Source organism: Patella vulgata, chromosome 1 (assembly GCF_932274485.2).
Source record: "Patella vulgata chromosome 1, xgPatVulg1.2, whole genome shotgun sequence".
In the NCBI taxonomy this organism is placed as follows: Eukaryota; Metazoa; Mollusca; class Gastropoda; family Patellidae; genus Patella; species Patella vulgata.
Window position 1 is genome coordinate 16,915,852 of NC_065879.2, and position 19,791 is coordinate 16,935,642.

At 36.6% G+C, this 19,791-nt stretch overlaps 1 protein-coding gene across 3 annotated transcripts in view; it reads left to right on the top strand.

Moving 5' to 3' along the window:
• Positions 1 to 15,095, top strand: part of LOC126808956 (large neutral amino acids transporter small subunit 1) — a 48,565-nt gene extending 33,470 nt beyond the window's left edge. For 2 of the 3 annotated variants that reach the window (XM_050534038.2, XM_050534039.2), the window contains exons 4-11: positions 3,435 to 3,479; positions 5,509 to 5,632; positions 6,354 to 6,457; positions 7,664 to 7,760; positions 8,788 to 8,937; positions 9,513 to 9,597; positions 10,146 to 10,238; positions 11,511 to 15,095. In XM_050534038.2, coding sequence (XP_050389995.1) covers positions 3,435 to 3,479; positions 5,509 to 5,632; positions 6,354 to 6,457; positions 7,664 to 7,760; positions 8,788 to 8,937; positions 9,513 to 9,597; positions 10,146 to 10,238; positions 11,511 to 11,575 — 763 coding nt within the window. In that variant the 3' untranslated portion in view covers positions 11,576 to 15,095. The remainder of the gene's footprint in view (positions 1 to 3,434; positions 3,480 to 5,508; positions 5,633 to 6,353; positions 6,458 to 7,663; positions 7,761 to 8,787; positions 8,938 to 9,512; positions 9,598 to 10,145; positions 10,239 to 11,510) is intronic. The other variant, XR_008787468.1, reaches the window with a different exon arrangement.
• Positions 15,096 to 19,791: the final 4,696 nt, after the last annotated feature.

Sequence of the window (19,791 nt, forward strand, 5' to 3'; positions counted from 1 at the left end):
ATAAAATTATTTACAAAAAAAGACTTAATGCACTCGGTCTTAGACATTCTAAGGAACAGTAGTTTGGGACAGTTTTGGTCTCTCAAGGCAGAATTATATTATTACCTTTCTTTTTTCTAATTGTGTATACATTAGAATGCACGTAAAAGATCCCTTGGCAGTTGGAATTCGATATAAGAGTAGGCGATAGTGCCGCTGCCCGGGCAAAATTTCCCTCATAGCACACTGTATGGCGTATGCCCGTCTTCATTAGCCCAGTTTAGGAGCAGAACAGTAGGACGTTAAACCCCATTTCATTTCATTTCATTTACAACCCTTTGTTACGTGACCGCCGCTATCTTTATTTGCAGTGAACCAAATTGATATAGGCCTGTTTCAAATTCGATTCATTTCATTTCATTTTTTTCTAATTTTCATTTCGGAACTATTTAATGTAAACATCTTCATGTCGACAAGGAACTGAGGTCATCGATATGTACCAAATGCTAAAGGATTTTAAAACTGATTATTTTTATGAACTTATTTTAAGTTGCTAAAAGTTTTAGTTAGTAGGAAATTGTGAAATTCGTATCACGGTTGAGTTGCTAGCAACATTAGTGATATACAATTGGACAATAAAAAATGTTGAAGGTAAAAAAAGCCCCAACAATTGGACCTGAACACTGTATTTCAAGTCTGTTTAGATAAAGCTATATTCTCAATGCATCTTCATAAATGTGAGATGTGGTTGAGTGACCAAATGGTTAACGGGTGCTCATTGCATTATAAGGTCTGTCATTGAGTCAAGTGGCGTGGTTTTGATTCCCCGCTTTGGTTTTCTCCGAATCCTCCGGTTTCCTCCCACTGCTAAAAAAACGATTCACGCAAGCGAATTAACGAAATAAAATTGAACCATGTTAGTCCCGAAATGACCATGTGGACCTTAAACCCTATTTCTTTACAATCTCAGTCTCTTTCTTGCTGGGGGGTTGGATGGCTGAATGGTTAGCGTGCGCGCGCTGTATCATAAAGTCTGTCATTGAGTCGTCTGGCGTGGTTTCGAATCCCCGGTTGTACGTGGCAAGGAGTACGGTCGCCTGTCCAACCTCATGGGTTTTCTCCAGGTCCTCCGGTTTCCTCCCACTGCTAAAGACCCCTACGCGCAAGCGAATTATGTAAATAAAATTAAACCATATGTTAGTACCGAAATGACCTAGTTTGTGTGGAGTGGACGTTAAACCCCATTTCTCTCTCTCTCTCTCTCTTTCTTGCTAATAGTTTATTTTTCCGGCTTGTAGTAGATGTATAGTAGTTATATAATTAGTGTTCAGGTGCAAGTAAATTATTGAAATAAAATTGTATAGTAGGTATATTAGGTAATATATGTGACTATATATAGCTATTATAAGATAAGTATTCACCATATACCTATATTATATAATTTACATGCTACTATAAAAAGATAACTGTTCAGGATATCCCTGTTTTTATATACTATCAACTAGTGGAGGACTGTCATCTTATCTATCTAGTCCTACTTAACAACATGATAACCTTCCACTTCTCACCTATTATAATCAGCTGTTTTTACTACACAGGTAGCAATCACACGTATGTAACCCCCTTTTACAACCATACAACATGAGTCCGAGATCTGTGCAGAAGCCGTTGAGGCTGATCGAACCCATGGTGACTTAACATGATAACCTATGACCTCTCACTATTATAATCAGCTGTTTTTACTACACAGGGGATCACGTGGCTAAGTGGGTAAGACGCTAGCTTGCTAGCCTGGAGGTCGGGTGTTCGATCCCTGCATTGGCCGAGAAAGTTCATCCAGATTTTCCGGCGTGGTTCTCCCTTGTCAGTGATGCAGGACGGAGGGGCTGACAAAGAAAGCTGTCTAGTCGTTCGGATGGGACGAAAAACCGAGGTCCCGTGTACACATTGGCGTGCACGTAAAAGATCCCTTGGCAGTTGGAATTCGATATAAGAGTAGGCCGTAGTGCCGCTGTCCGGGCAAAATGTCCCTCATAGCACACTGTATGGCGTATGCCCGTCTTCATTAGCCCAGGTTAGGAGCAGAACAGTAGGACGTTAAACCCCATTTCATTTCATTTTTACTACACAGGTAGCAGTTACACATGTAAACCCCCTTTTCAACCATACAACATGAGGCCCAGATCTAGCCAAGGCTGTCTATAATAAAAATATGCATAGAAGAGCATACACCTCCCTTCCCAGTACACATGGAACTTGTGTGTTTGGTTCTTTTAAGACTGCAAATCGACCAGTTCTTTTAAGACTGCAAATCGACCAGTCAACTTGACTGACAACACCATTGAACGGGACACCGAAAAATATGGTAATAATTTACGACCTTGTCACCACCTTACTGCTTGTTTTGTCTTACTGTGTATATAAGCCTCTTAAGGTTTCTGTGTCAACAGAATTAGATATGATATTAATGATCCTGTCACCACTGCTTGTAAAAGTATCTTAAACCTCTTAAGACCTATTATTGTGTTGAGTGTTTTTATCCCACCTGTTAATATATCATCTTACATACCATTGTTATTGTTTGTATATCTAGATGTAGATTGATGTTATTTATCTATCATAGGTTAATTGTTTGTAAGTTAATACTTCTCTTATCATATTTATCAGATTTATTATGTTGTTAGTCTTCTTATATCCACATAATATAGATAAACCACAACGCCTTAATTCATACATGTCCAGATAACTTTCCTACATGTATTTACTATCTCCATTTTAACTTGGCTACTCAAAACGGCCCTACTGCTTACCAGTAAATTTTGGTATTGAACCACCCAGAAATGAACTACTTTGTGTCTAGTTGACTCTCTCTCTCTCTCTCTCTCTCTCTCTCATAACTGCTAGACATAGTTGAAGTGATAGTAATGAACAACCCTAGCTGTACACATTTGCATGCATATAAAAAGAATTCGAAAGTAGGCTGTAGCACAGTAAAATTTGCATCATAGTACACTGTATGGCACATATATACCCGTGTTCATTAGCCCTGTCAGTGCCCTCTTCATTAACCCAGTTGGTGCCCTCTTCATTAACCCAGTTGATGTCCTATTCATTAACCCAGTCTGTGCCCTCTTCATTAACCCAGTCCTTGCCCTTTTCATTAACCCAGTTGGTGCCCTCTTCATTAACCTAGTTGGTGCCCTCTTCATTAACCCAGTTGGTGCCCTCTTCATTAACCCAGTTGGTGCCCGTTTTATTAACCCTGTTGGTGCCCTCTTCATTAACCCTGTTGGTGCCCCCTTCATTAACCCTGTTGGTGCCCTCTTCATTAACCCAGTTGGTAAAGATGAATTAAGGGAAATGAGGGATAATCTTTTGACCAAATTATAATAGTATTGATTATTAGAATGTCACCATTATTCTTAACAATAATCAGCATTCTCTGTATTTTTCAGGAATTACCTAAATTTTGTAATTGAAGAATTGAAAGATCCTTACAAGTAAGTAACATGTTTATGTATTATTGATGAATATTAAATGTACTTTATTAATTATTCTTTTGGCCCCCGATCTTGCCTGCACTGTACAGGATTCTTCCACCCATCGACAGGACTTTCAGTAAGGAGTTCATTCGTCACAGTCTTGGATAATTTTATAAATTGTCTAGATTAAACGTCATGTATTTATGCTATCATTAATGACTTCAGCATTTAATAATATCAGTCAGCAAATGCTCATGAAAAAATTATTTTGCTCCGAGTAGGTCAATGTTAAGGGTTCAAAGAACATTCCACAGAAACCACTGGTCTCAGGTCTAACTTTTTCTTAGCACCTGGTGGGAACCAAACTCATGATGGCACTCATTCGCCTCACAGTAAGTATGCTTGTCTATCTGGCAGGCATCGATATTTCCGCGCACATGCGCACGGCGTGCGCAGGCACAATTGCTTTAAAAAAAAAATTTGCAGGCACATTTTTAAAGATGTAGCCACCCCGGCGGCGCCTGCGCACGGCACTATTTTTTACCGCCCAGTACAAAGAAAAAATCGAAGAAAGCCGCCCAGTCGTATTTAAACCCCTTCGTCCTTCTCTGTACACAAACTCGGTGCTCAAAATTTACCACGGCAATTAAACGGCAAAGCCATGGTAAAAGCTGATGTACGCAAACCATGTCTGTCACGGCATAATTTATTTTTGTGTGCCGTAGTAGACCCTATCATCCCAAATTAGTTTAAAGAAAGATGTATTGGTATTTTGTTTATTTATACTTAGAAGATGTGTAGGCCTAGGTATATTCATTTTACAATTATTCTACGGTCTTTATATTTGTTTATTTGCCGTAAATAGGTCACCCAGACCAATTTACGGCACTCCAATGTTACAGGTTTGAATGTCGTAATTGTCCAACACGTGCCTGCAAATTTTCATGATGTTTCTTATTTTATTTCTTACCTGTGTTGACCGTGGATTTGCTACGGCCCGAGAGTAGGACTAGGAGGACGATGAGAGCTTTCTCAGTTTCTGCCTGACCTGATTCTCATTCCGCCGTAATAATAATAATATTCGTGAGACACGTACAACAACTTTACAAACAAGTCAAATAATACAACGTGTTTTAATTATCAATATCTACCTGTTGTCATAATTCGCTGCAGTACTCAAATAAAACACAAACACCGTTTTAAGAATCGTTTTAATTTTTAATCTCAAAGTAATAAAGTAATATTTGAAAAAAAAATCCAACAAAACAACAAATACCGAAAGGTCCTCAACTATCCAGAGAAACAGAGTGGGGTGGGACAATTTTATGCTTGGTCGGGTGGTGTCAAAAAGTTTTTAGATCCCTGTATCATTGATGAAAATTAAGTGAATTTGGTAAAATTTGAATATATAAATGGAAATTTGATTTGCACTGAACCAAATACAAAAGGCAGCAGATGCTCTGAAAATACACCAAGAAGGGTTTATTTTCATAAAAGACCACGCCCCCCTCCCAAAAAATTTTGGGACTCACTCCGCTCGCCAGATATATTTATACACCACTCACCAAATCATGGCTACATCCCTGTGTTTCAGTATGACCCTGCAGGCACATTTTCAAGTGTGTGCGCAGGCACACTCAACTTTTATAGAGCCCTGCTCTCTGGATTGCCCCTTTGCCCAGTAGATATAAGTACTGGAGGTACAGTGCGCCAACACTATAAAGACTACAGAACAAAGTGCATCTGATAGACATTTCTTTTCTTCTTTTTCCCATCTCCCCCCGCCGTTCCCCACCCATCACAGTTTCTCCCCCATCAAAGAAATAGACTCCACATCCTTTTCTTTGGCTTCCACAAAAACACCTGGCCAAGTGTTGAATGTATGTGCATGGTCGTTTATATTAGTAATCAAAGGGGGACAATCCAGAGAGTGATCAGTTTACAGGTCTACACCCTACCACTGACTCTTAAGATTATTTTTAAAGACATTTTTTTTTATTGTGTGAAAATGATAATTAAATGAAGTTTTAATTACTTTTATTGACAGGAATTTGCCAAAAGCTATCTGGATCTCTATCACCATGGTTACAGTAATCTATGTTTTAACTAATGTCGCATATTTTACTACAGTAGAAAGGAAAGAAATCTTAGGTGGTGCTGCTGTCGCTGTCGTAAGTATATTATGCAATAACAACGGTCGGCTGGGATATTTCTTGAAAAGAGAGAGTGAGAGAAATGGGGTTTAACGTCGACTCGACACAAACTTGATCCTTTCAAGACCAGCACATGGTTCAATTTCATTTCAATAATTTGCTTGCATGTTGGGGTCTGTTACCCTGGGAGGTAACCAGAGGACCAGGAGAAAACCCACAAGGTTGGACAGGCGACCTTACTCTTCATGTAATTGCTGGGAATCAAAACCGCACTACTTGACTCAATGACAAACCTTATGATCTTAAACCCACCCGGCAAACCTTGACAGATTCCTTTACTTTACATCTAGCCTCGGCTGTATGACAGTAAGTGATATGTACTTACCTACGTGTAGTCATGGGCAACGCCGTTGGTAATCTGGGAACTTGAAAGTAGTTCCAATGGCGGACATTTCGTCATACAGCCGAGGCTAGATGTAGGGTACTGGAATCTGCTGAGGTTTGCCGAGTGGCTTAAAATCATTCGACCACCCAGCCCCCCACTGTATTTAGGGACAACTGGTCACCCTGCTTATTTTATCTTCTAGACAATAATTATATAGCTAGCATGGATGACCTTGCTGCTGATGGCCTGATTTAAACTTTTGTCCATTTTAAGCAATATTTCTACTGTTTGATAAGTGGAATTATTTTAACATTTTAACATAAGATTTAACTAGAGGTGTAATTTGTATTCCAGATGTTCTCTAAACGACTCTACAGTTTCATGTGGTGGATTATGCCAATCTTTGTAGCTCTCTCTACATTTGGAGGTGTAAATGGTATCCTGTTCACTACATCTAGGTACGTTGTTGTGTTATTGGTCACTTTAACCTGGTTTAGTCCATCTTATAAAGAATGGTGAATCAAGTCCTTAAATCCGATATATCTGAACATTTTAAGAAACAGGGGGGGGTACGCGATTGAACATTCCGGAATTGAATTCTCTCAATCCCAAAAATATTGACAATCTAGTGAAAAGGGGTATTTCAGGCTACAATGCATGCATCTACTGAATAAGAAAATATCTCAACCAACCAGGCACCTGAAACATATTTGTTGTGTTTAATTGCGGACTGACAGCACTTTGACAGGACTGACCCTGTGACACTCGATTGCAATTCTGTCAATTCGGGACGTTCTGGACTGACAATCCAGCATCCCCAAAGATTCCTCTTCTTTTTATTTGGTTCTTAGGTTTAGTCCATTTTACATAAAAGGTTGAATTAAAATTGATTCTCTTTTGATCGATTCTTCCTACTCCCACTTCTTGTCCAATAAAACACTCTGCTGGTAGAATAACCAACTCTAGTTAAAGGGAAGTAACTCTGTTTTTAGACAGGATCCCTTGAAAATATTTATTGCGCAGTTTATATCTAAAAGTATAATATATCTGAAGAAAACCCACAAGGTTAGACAGGCGACATCAACATCCGAGCCACTACTACATTTTGTACAGTCATCAAACCATAGATTATGATCAAACACACTGAACTGCAACACAAATATCTACGATTTCTACGTGAAGCAAAAAACTGGACAAAAATCCGCTATTTTGCATAAAAAAACCCACAAAAATACACACTGTGTAGCGTAATCCAACCCGCACAGTATACCTTGGCACCTATGAATGGGATCCTGTACAAATCATGTCTTAAATCGGTGAAAATTCGCAAAAAGTTACAGAAATTTTACTCAAAACATTGCCAATTGGATTTAGACAATTGCGTCACAAGGTGATTTCCCGTGGAACCACCTTTAGTGCGGTAAATTCACACTGTTAAATACGATATGGAAAATTCCATAGCCATGCAATTTCAGCCTTTGTTTACTCTACGGCGTATGCCGTAGTCATGCACTTATGGGTTAACAAAAGAAATATTTATTACAAATAAATGTATATTTTTATGAAACCCATAAAAGTACACTATATTAAGTAGGGGTTTGTGATATAATTAAAAATATGGTATTAGATATGTTAAATTTTATAAATGAATATTTTTCTTGTAGGTTGTTCTATGTAGGAGGTCGTGAAGGTCACATGCCACAGATTTTAAGTATGGTATCCATACAGAGATTAACACCCATGCCGGCTGTCATGTTTATGGTAGGTCTCATTCCATTCTACATTTATTGACTACCTCATTCTTAAAGACATATGGTTTAATGTGTGCATGTTAGATCATAAGGTCTGTCATTGGCATGGTTTTAATTACCTGCTTGTCCGTGACAAGAACTAGGGTTACCTGTCCAACCTTTAAAGATCTCTATGTGCAAGCGAATTATTGAAATAAAATTGAACCTTTTGTTAGTCCCGAAATGACCCATTTCTCTCTCTGATTAGCCCAGTTGGTTCAGTAAATTTGAATGTTAAAACATTTTATTTCTAAAAGAAAGGGAATTATGTGACATTTGCTAGCACAAAATTCCATCAATCTGGAAATCAATTGATTGAATTAAGGGGCCTACCGTAAACATCCACAGGCTTTCCCACATGTTGTATTATTCTGTTATAATGGGCTGTGTGTTTACATCAAATCTCAATGTCAGCGCACTGAAGAAAACGGTGAATAACCATTCAGTTTATAGAAATAAGGCAAAAATCCAAGGACTTCAGATAGTTATTGAAACAGTTCCAAGTTTATGAGTTTATTCAAATTATTATTGAGATATTGTTTCGTTATTAAGATAAAAACACTTAAAGAGGCACTATGGAAAATTAGATGAGGAACTGACAGTTCTCGCAATGATAGTTAAAAAATAGATAATGAAAACAGAGTATGCTGAAATTTCAGTCAAATTGCTTCACTCTGAACCAAGATATTAGCGATTTAATTTTAGGCTAGCCTTGAACGTCATAACTACCGTTTTTATGATAATAATCAAAGTCTCGGTTATCCATTTTTACATTAAATCATCTGGCATAAAAGGCATTCGAATCCACTAAATATTGCAGGCTAACGATGGCATCTAGAGTTGATTATGGTCTGGATAAGTTAATTAATGTTTAATTAATAGTTTATATAACATTTAAGGCCTAAGTAAAGAACTGCACTAGGCAGATTTAGCTCTTGCATAATGTATGTTTAATATAAACTAATATATAAATAATTCATTCTTCGTCTTTATTTCAGGGTGCTTTGTCCATGATGTATCTGTTTTCATCAGATATTTACGCTTTGATTAATTACGTAGGTTTCGCTACGTGGTTGTCAATCGGCATGTCAATCGTTGCCCTTCTAGTCTTACGTAAAACTCAACCCAATCTAAACAGACCAATCAAGGTAAGATATGTGTCTAGTTATCTCCCCTTTAAATCTCATTTTTCACCTTGTCCATATAATATTGGAAATCGTCTTTTGTTACAAGTTCATCTGGATTTTCTGGCATGGTTCAATAAGAGCCTGACAAGGAAATACATTTAGTCATTTGGATGATGCGAAAACCGAAGTCCCGTGTTCATGATGGCTGGCTGGGACGCAAGAACCCTTGACACTTACAATTTCAAATAAGAGCAAGTCATAGCGCCATTTTCTTGGCAAAATTTCCAGCGTATGTTATATAGTTTTCTATTCTGGCCAATATATATTTACAGGTCCATCTATTCTGTTCTGGAATTATATATTTACAGGTCCATCTATTCTAACTGGTTATATATATATATTTACAGGTCCATCTATTCTAACTGGTTATATATATATATTTACAGGTCCATCTATTCTAACCTATATTATATATTTATATATACAAGTCCATCTTTTTTGACCTATATTTATATTTACAGGTCCATCTATTCTAACCTATATTATATATTTATATATACAAGTCCATCTTTTTTTACCTATATTTATATTTACAGGTCCATCTATTCTGGCCTATATTATACACTCTAGTAACAGTATATTTAGTCGTGCTACCTCTATATGCTAGCCCTGTTGAAACAGGTAGGTCTATTACCCTATTATCTGGTGGGTTTTGAACCACAAACTGGTCCCCAAGCGCTAATCATCCTGTTGTTCTTCTTAGGGGTGACATTCTTAACAAAACCCCTAAAACTGTGAATTTCTTAAGAAAACCCTTAAACTCTGGATTTAAGAAAACGCCTAAAGCTGTGAAGTTAAGTATGATTTGTATGCGTGTTCCTTGGGCAATTGCACATCGATTGACAGATTTTCTAAGATGGCAGCGATAACGTCACGCTTGGTTCCTGCTGATCTGTATAGTACTACCGTACTTGTTACACTTTATCAGTTTTTAGTGTCTGTAAATACTTTCATTACCAACAAAAGAATAAATATGCGACAAACCTTAGCAACTGCTTGGATGTTTTACCTGCTGTGGTCGTATTTTTCTCTTTAAAATATTGTAAATTCTTTCATTACTGACAAAAGAAATAGTATGCAAGAACCCTTGTGGGCTTTTCGGATGACTTACCAGCTGTTGATGTATGTTTTGTTGTCTGGCAACCTATCTTTATGTTGTTTTTTTGTAGGTATTGGTTGTTTAATCATCGCCACTGGTATACCCGTATATATCATATTTATAGCCTGGAAAGATAAACCCAAGTTTATTTACAGATATATGGGTAAGTTAATTACATATATTATGTAAGAGTTAAATCTTGCAGATATATTGCAGATCTTTCTTTAGGTCTGAAATGTTATATAAACTATTAATAAGACATTTATCAATTTGACAAGATCATAATCTACTCTCGTTGTCATCGGATGGATCCGATTTTCAAAATATTTGAATAAATAAATATGATTAAAACTCAAATAGGAAATGAAAAGAAATGGGGTTTAATGTCCTACTGCTGCACTGACTGGGCTAAATCTCAAATATGATTAAAACTAGGAAACGGGTTGGGGAACGACAACATTGGATGTTATATCTGTGTAACTACTGGATCAATTAATGATGATGTCGACGGAGAGGGTAGACAGAAAGAGATATTTAAAAACAAACATAACACAACAGGAGATTTGAAAAATAGGGGGGATCACGGTGCCCAAGTGGGTAAGACGCTGGCTCGCTAGCCTGGAGGTCAGGTGTTCGATTCCTGCATTGGCCGAGAAAATTTATCTAGATTTTCCAGCGTGGTTCCCCCTTGTCAGTCATGCAGGACTGAGGGCCTGACAAGGACAGCTGTCTAGTCATTCGGATGGGACAAAAAACGAGGCCCTGTGTACACATTGGCGTGCACATAAAAGATCCCTTGACAATTGGAATTCGATATAAAAGTAGGCCGTAGTGCTGCTATCCGGGCAAAATTCCCCTCATAGCACACTTTATGGCGTATGCCCGTTTTCATTACCCAGTTCGCAGAAAAACAGTTGGACGTTAAACCCCATTTTATTTTATTTTGAAAAATAGGAGAATTATCGTATATGCCATTGAGAGTCGCCAACCCTGACCATGCATTTCTCGGACAATATTCTCTCGGCTTTGATTTAATTGTATTACAAATAGGCTTGTCAAACGATTTTATGTTGGCTTGTTTGTACCATCTTGATCAGATCTAACTTGTCAGTGGTATGGGATGGAGGGCCTGGCAAGGGATAATGTATAGTCATTTGGATGAGTACTTATTGGCGTGCACGTAAAAGAATCCTTGAGTGTCGGAATTCAGTATAAGATTAGGCTGTAGTGCCGCTGTCGGGGACAAAATTTTCCCCAGAGCAGGCTATATGGCATATGCCCTTCTTCATTAGCCCAGTCGGAACAGAACAGACAGTAGGGCGGTAAATTCTATTTCATTTCATCTCATTTGCTTCCCTTGGATTTCCCAGAGAATATGACATTTTATAGTGTTTACAACAAAATGTGTAAAAAATATTCATCTTTTTTCTTTCAGATGCCATGACCAGAACTCTTCAGAAATTCCTCATGGTGGTTCCAGAAGAAAAGAAAGAAGTTTGAAGATAAGATGAAAGTCTTAAAAAGAATTTTAAAAAAAAAACGGTGAAAAAGAATTAAAAAAAAAAATGGTGGTAATTGACACAAAAAAATACAACTTATAGATATGCTCTGGACATATGGCAGCTGCAAAAATAACTTTCTAAATCAATCAGGCAAATTAATAAACTTAGTCAGGCTTTGCTTGCCAAATGTATGCGTACATTTTTATTTTATTTGAATAACATGATCATTGTAATCAGTTAGAGATAACAACCCAACATGAAGATGCATTTTGTAAAGTCTAGCTCACAGCCCGCCGTTCGTTTTTTGACACACCTGGGTTTAAGTGGTTGGTAACTCGAACGACGAAAAATCTCTACTGCCAGTCTGTGATCTTCTGTGGTGCCGAACACACACAAATGACGTGTAAGTCTCACCCACAGGTTTACTAAAATTTCCCTCGTATACTGCCCGTGGGTTGTGAGCTAGGCTTTGGAGCTAAATCTGCCTTTTGCAGGTCTTTTTCGTGGCTTCAAATGTTATATAAATTATTATTTAGACATTTATTCACATGACAAGTCTATAATCAACTGTCTAGTCATCGGATGGTCGAGATTTAAATGGATTTGAACACCTGCAAGATTTAAAAAGTTTAATGATAAAATGGATAATAGTTTTTCAAGTACCATTGCTACGATAATAAATAACCTACGCTACATCTTCAAACAGTCATAACTTCACCTAGAAAAAAGCATTTTGATTGAAATTTACAATATATTCAAATTGCATTATCTATTATAGCAAGAACGACCAGTTCTTTATCTAAATCTTACATAATGTATCTTTAGATACATATTTAAAATTAAAGGTGCATTTATTTTTCATTTAAATGTATTTTTATGGCTAATTAAGCTTAGTCAGGGTTTGCTTATCAATTTTAGGCTGGCATTTTAAACAATATATTTATTTTATTTTGAAAATGTGATCACTGTTATTGGTTAAAGTAGATGCTAAAATTTAAAATGAAAATTGATTAATTCTTTTTTACGTAAAATGTGTTGCGTTGTTTTAAATAAAAATTTGTTTTAAAATATATCGATAAAGAATACAAATAATGGTTGTGTGGAAATTGGTTCCAATTGCTTTTTATAAATAAATATTTTATTTGTATGTTTTAATTTAGAAGATATGCTGCCAAATTCACTGGGCATTGTTATAAGGAAGAACATATTAAAATTGTATTAAATGTTTTAGAATTCTACATTAAGCTATTTTTGAATTCTTCATTAAGCTATTCTTTGAATGGCATTTAGTAATTGGAACATAATCAAAAACACACTTTTATGGATAACAATTACTATGGTTTATTTCACTGCGACGTTTCAACAAGGTTTCACAAGTCGTTATCAAGCATATACCCTTGTATATATGCTTGATAACGACTTGTGAAACCTTGTTGAAACGTCGCAGTGAAATAAACCATAGTAATTGTTATCCATAAAAGTGTGTTTTTGATCTTCATTAAGCTCTTTAAGAATTCTACATTAACCCTTTAGCATTTCAAGAACTTGAAAATGCCCGAAACTACTTCTCCATGTAGAACCTGAAACTGTCTGAATATGTGAACTCTTAAGGGAATGTTTACAGTTCTTTGACTTAGGGGAGCCACAGTGGCTCAGTGAGTAAGATGTTGGCTTGCTAACCTGGAGATCTTGTGTTCGATCCCTGCATTGACCGGGAAAGTTCTGCATTGGGATTTTCCGGCGTGTTTCCCGTAAGTCAGTGGTGCAGGACAAGACATGATAAGGGACCATGTATAGTCCTTCAGATGGGAAGAAAAACCAAGGTCCTGATACACATCGACCTACACATAAAAACACCCTTGACGCTGCTGTCCGATGAAACTTTCCCTCATAGCACGCTGCATGGTGTATGCCCGTCTTCATTAGCTCAGTCGGAGCAGAACAGTAGGACATTAAACTCCCTTTCATTTCTTTGATTCAGACAATTTAAGCATTCTACAGAGTATTGGGCGGGTTTCAAAAATCAGCTCCAAAAACTCCATGTAAAATAACATCACTTTGCATGACTTAACCCTAATTATTTCAGGGAACCGGGGTAGTTGATATTGATATATGTACCGGGAGCTAAAGGGTTGACTTGGTTTTAAAGCTACACTAATCTAACAGACAGATAGTGTTTAGAAAGATTTATAAGATGGTTGGTCTTACAAGACATAACCACAAACTGGGAGACTTGGATGTAATTCCATTGGTTCTTATTCCTTATAATCCTTTTATACTATTATACGTATCCTAATAACTATATTCTATGCAGAGTCATATATATATATAGAGAGAGAGAAATGGGGTTTAAAGTCAACTCAATACAAACTAGGTCATTTCGGGACAAACATGGTACAATTTGATTTCAAAAATATGCTAGTAATTAGAGGAAACTTGAGGACCTGGAGGTTGGGCGGGCAAGCTTACATGTATGGAATCGTAGCCATTTGACTCAATATGTATATATGGCTCTGCCCAAATGTTGAAATGATTTTGACAAACATTGTTTTTAAACCTAAATTATTTTTTTTAAGGTAAGAGTTTATATTTTGATTTTTGATTTGCGGAGGTTTTCATCTTTTAGTCATCTTGTGTATAGACATTTTCATTTTTGAATCGTTTCATATTTAGAGAGAGATAGGTGGCATCATGACATGGGCAACATTTCATGTCTAAAATTGTGTTCAAATTGTATTATATTCTGTTGTTGGGAGTTATCTCCCTGTATCTTCTAGGTCCTATCCTAGTTAAATGTTCCCTGTTGTAGGTCTAATCTAGATCCTATCCTAGTGGAGTGTTCCCTACTCTGGGTCTGGGTCTAATCTAGATCCTATCTTACTTAAATGTTCCCTGTTCTAGGTCTAATCTAGATCCTATCCTAGTTGGATGTTCTAGGTCTAATCTTACCTAGACCCTATCCTAGTCTGTAGGGATAAACATTAGCACCCTTGTAAATTATTGTAGGACCAGTGCCAAATTTCATTCTACAGAAATAAAACTTTGATATCAATAAGTTTGGTACATGTATCAAGGAATTTATTCATATTCCAGAAATTATTCGTTTTCATTTAGTTTATTACTTATGTTATCTGGCGCTGGTCTTTAAAGGCTTGATCTGTCATTTAGTGCTACAAGAATCCCTTGCAAACTACAATACTGTAAAAGTTTAATCTATAATGGGAATATCAGTCAAAAAATGGTTCAATTAGGTTCAGTATTTACAAAGTTATGATAAATTGAAATTTCATTGATCTATGCTGCTCACTATTAGCTGCCATCTTTTATTGGTAGGGAGAACCTGATGAGTCTGGTTTAAATCGAATTGAATCCAAGTCAGGAGATTATCTAGCGTTTTCTTAATTAAATGTTACAAAATCAATCTGAATACATATTAACGTGAATAAAGTCGTGAGAAATTTGATATTTTAGTGAAAATGCAAATGACACGCCAAGCCTTTAAATAACCTTGTATATTGGCTAGCTTAAAATATGTCATGGTGTAGAAAGTAGTTAATGGTATCGTGATTTATCAGAACTCATTGTAAATATCTCGAAACAGGGGTATGGTCAAGAATTTGTAGGGGTGTGTGCAGAAAAATGATCAAGGGGGGGGGGGGTGCTGTTCCGGTGTGGATAAGTTGATTTCCTTGCATCTGAGGCCATTTCTGAAGGAAATTTACTCTTTTATAAAAATGTATTGGCCCTCTTTTAGGCTCTCTCGCTACTCCCCTTCCCGTCTTGGGATTTTCTGCAGACGTAGAAACATGATTGTTGCACGCCAATGTCTGCTTGCTATAGCCCTCTACCCCAATCATGTATATTGTGGCTTTTGTGTAGAGAAAGGGAGATAACCAGGTTTTGTAAAACTACTTCATCATTAGATAGTTTGTGAGTGTATATTGAGCAACATTTTCGTTGCAAATTTCATCAAATTGTAGGAAATTATGTAAAATAATGATATATGTGGTTTATTGTGAAATAAAAATAGATAATAAAAAAACATATTGTATTGTAATTGCCTCTGAAACACAACTTAAAAAACATATTGTATTGTAATTGCCTCTGAAACACAACTTCTTCAATCCGTCAACACTAGTATTTGAATAAGTGCGCTTTTTTGGAGCGCTTTACTACCTGGCTCGGAGGTCACAAAGCATTCTCAAACTTATAATTAAGAATTTAACAATCCGACAAAACCTTGAAATTTCGAATTCAATTCGACTTTTGCGTATAACGATCAACTTTCGTGCATAAGTCGACTGCTTAAGAAGACCCCTCTGACGCTTACTTCTTCTACTTAGAACACACAATATTACCCGGTGGCACTGGGAGGGACTGCCACCCGTCACCCTAACCCCCTCCCCCGCACGCTCATATAAATATTGTTTTTTGGGAGGCCCGGACGGGATCTTGTTCATCATGCAAAATCAAGGGTCACCACGCCCCTGAGCTGGGAGCTCATTTAGCAGATGACCCAGAAAGCTGCTGACGTCCATTCTGTTTCACCGATATACAACCTGTAGGACTCCCCTCAAATGACATCAATACCCCCGACCCTTCTTTCATCACTTGAGAACGTCCGCTTTACGCCCCTCAGGGATGAGTTCATTACCCCCCCCCCCCCCAGGGATGGGTTCATACAAACCGTTAACAGAGAAGAAAATATTATGCATACTAGAATGCGTCACCAGTGTAGTTTGCTGAACTCAGATGTCCATAAAATTAAATTGATTAGAGTAATTTTGAATATCCAAAAGAAAACGCAAAACATTTACTTTTACAGAATCTAATTTAGGAGCAGACGATTTAATTAGCTTTAAAACAAAAAATTCACTAACCAAGTTAAAATTTTCTAAATAAACAGAATTTTCTAACTTATCAAAATCATGAGCATTAAAGTCCGTTTTACTTAAAACACCAAGTTCAGTTCGTATTTTCTGTATTTTTATTTGAAAGTAATCTGAGAATAAATTCGCGAGTTCAGTGTCATTATCATTGTCCGGGAGAATAGTCCAATCAGCATTATGATTTAAAAGTATTTCCACCCACATTGCAAAAATTTAATCCAAGATTTCCCTTGTATAAATGACAATTTGCATGCATATATGAACCCAAATTTAGAAGGAGCATTTTTTTTTTACCCCTGTCCTTTATTTTCTTTAAGTGTATGAGATGGGGAGAATAAATTCACGTTCAAGTAAGTATTTTCAGATTTAGGTCCCATAGTTTGCATGATCAAAGGTTGTATTTGAGGTTTTATTGTGAAGTTGTTAAGATTTTAAAAAGAACTACAAAATTGGCAACAATTAAACCATACAGAGATGTACAAAAATTTGAAAATGGCAATATTAAACTGAAAACAATAAAACCCAATCATAGTCAAGCACTTAAATCGATAAAGCCAGTATTAGATCAGCAAAATAGTCAATTATTTTAGTACAAATATAAACAACACAAAAAAGTTTTAAACAAAAAAGATTCTACAAACAACCATTGGAAAATGACCACCTTTGTGTTATTTTTCATTTATTCAGCACTACAAAATTAACAAAAACAATAATAACAAATTACAGACTTAAAGATACATTATGGGAGATTAGATAAAGAGCTCACAGTTCTCACTATACTAGTTAAAAACTAAATAATGTAAAGGGAATTTGCTGAAAGTTTCAGTCAAATTGATCCACTCTGAATCGAGATTTTAGCGATTGAATTTTCGGCATAGCCTCAATCATCATTACTAAAGTCGGTACGATAAAAAAACATAGTCTCGATTATCTATTACATTATTAAATCATGAATGGAAGTCGAGCATGCAGTCCGAATAGGGTGTTTTACTAATAAACATCTAAATATACAACGATCTTGGATCATACCAGGATGTAGCCTAAAGGAGCTGTCTTCAGCTGAATATCATCCAGTCTTCGACATTGCAAACACGGCTTATTGGCCAATTTAAAGATACATTATGGGAGATTAGATAACGAGTTGGCAGTTCTCACTATAATAGTTAAAAACTAGGTAAAACTAGGTAACTAGGTAATGCTGAAAATTTCATTCAAATTGATCCACTATGAACCGAGAAATAAGCGATTGAAATTTCCGCCTAGCCTCGATCGTCATTACTAAAGTCAGTACGATAAACAGCATAGTCTCGATTATCCATTTAATCATTAAATCGTGAAGGAAAGTTATGCAGTAAATCGGCTCATAATCCACAAAAGATCTCAGGCTAGCGATGCCATCGAGAGTTGATTATTGTCTGGGTAGGTTAATTAATGTCTAATTAATAATTTAGATAACATTTCACTCGGTTCAGAGTGGAGCAATTTTCGTCATATTCTGTTTGCAATATCTATATTTTAACTATTATAGCCAGAACTGTCAACTCGTTATCTAATCTTCATAATGCCCCTTTAAATTATGGATACGCAGATAATTTTCATCATATAGTCCATATAAATGACGAAAGAATTCACACTTGACTTGGATTTACTGAGATCAACATCACAGCAATTACGTTGTAGCAGTTATCTGGAGTAATTGCACATTCCACGCTGATAAAAAATATTTCGTTTAAATGCAATATTTATTCGTTTAAGCGTAATATTTATTCGTTTAAACGCAATATGAATTTGTTAAAACGAAATTTTAATTCGTTTAATCGAAATATTCATTTATTTGAAAGAAATATTAATTCGTTTGTACGCAATATTAATTCGTTTAAACGCAGTATTAATTCGTTTAAACGCACTGCTAATTCGTTTAAACACAAGACTAATTATTAAAGCTTAAATGCAATACTAATTCGTTTTACCGAAATATTAATTCGTTTTAACAAAATATTAATTCGTTTAAACGCAATATTAATTCGTGGAATTGTGCACGTAAGTGGCTCCGTAGTATATCCGTTAATAATAGTCGGTTTAACTAGGGGAAACAGTTGCCAAAATCGGAACAAAATAGCTCAAACCTTCGTCGTAATTATTCCTGTCGGTGCAGAAAAGTAGGACGTTAAACCCCATTTCCTTTCATTATATTTCATATAGCCCAATTACCATTGAAATCAAACTATTTATCCTAAAACCATGTCCGACGCAATATAGCTCGTTGGAGCTGACGTGCCATGAAACATTTTTAACATCCTACTGTTCTGCTCCCAGTGGGATTACGCCTTTCAGTGTGCTATAAGGGGAATTTTGTCCGGACAGCGGCGCTACGACCTACTCTTATGTCGAATTCTAACAGCCAAGGGATCTTTTACGTGCACGCCAATGTGTACACCGGACCCCGGGTTTTCGTCTCATCCTAGCGACTATACGCTGTCCGTTATCATGCCCTCTGTCCCGGACCACTGAGATATCCCGGTGCGATTCCTCGTCCAACACCGAATCGAACACGGCACCTCCAGGTTAGCGAAACAGAAAAGCCACCGTGACCTCCGGACTACTCGACAATTTTTAAACTAACCCTAACCTCTGTGCTTGTTTGTTACATAGAGTATCCCAATAAATATGTGCCCTAACCCTAACCAAGCCCTAAGCCTAACATAACCCTATTGTGATTACGGATTGCCTGTTTCTCAAAATATATATTTATAATTTATGTAGTTTTTCTTAACTTATATAATTATGTAGTTTTTTGGATTGTATATTATCATTTTGTGTAACATTCTTTATAAAATACACTCATTAGTTTGTGACTTCTTTTCTGTCTCGCAATATCGCTGGGTTGGAGCTGACGTGCCATAAAACATAATTTCATTCATTTGTAACTTTTTATTTATATTTTTCCCTGAAACAGGCATTAGTCTGCTCAGAAGACGTGGTGGGGGGTTTTGGTTTAGGGTGTTTTAAATTATAAGATCTGTCATTGATTCAAGTGGCGTGATTTCGGGTTCTTACTTGTGACAAGAAGTAGGGCCATCCGTTCAACCGCGAAGGTAATCTCCGGGCCCCTCGGTTTCCTTCCACTGCTAAAAATCCTACATACAAGCGAATTATTGAAATAAAATATGTTAGTCCAGAAATGACCTAGTCTGGGTCGAGTGGACGATAAACCCCCATTTCCCTCTCCATTTTCGTTTATATTTTATTTCGTGAAAAAGTCTTTAGACACGAAGTCGTGATCTCCATACAAGATTAATAAAGGGTAAATAAAACGACGCAATAA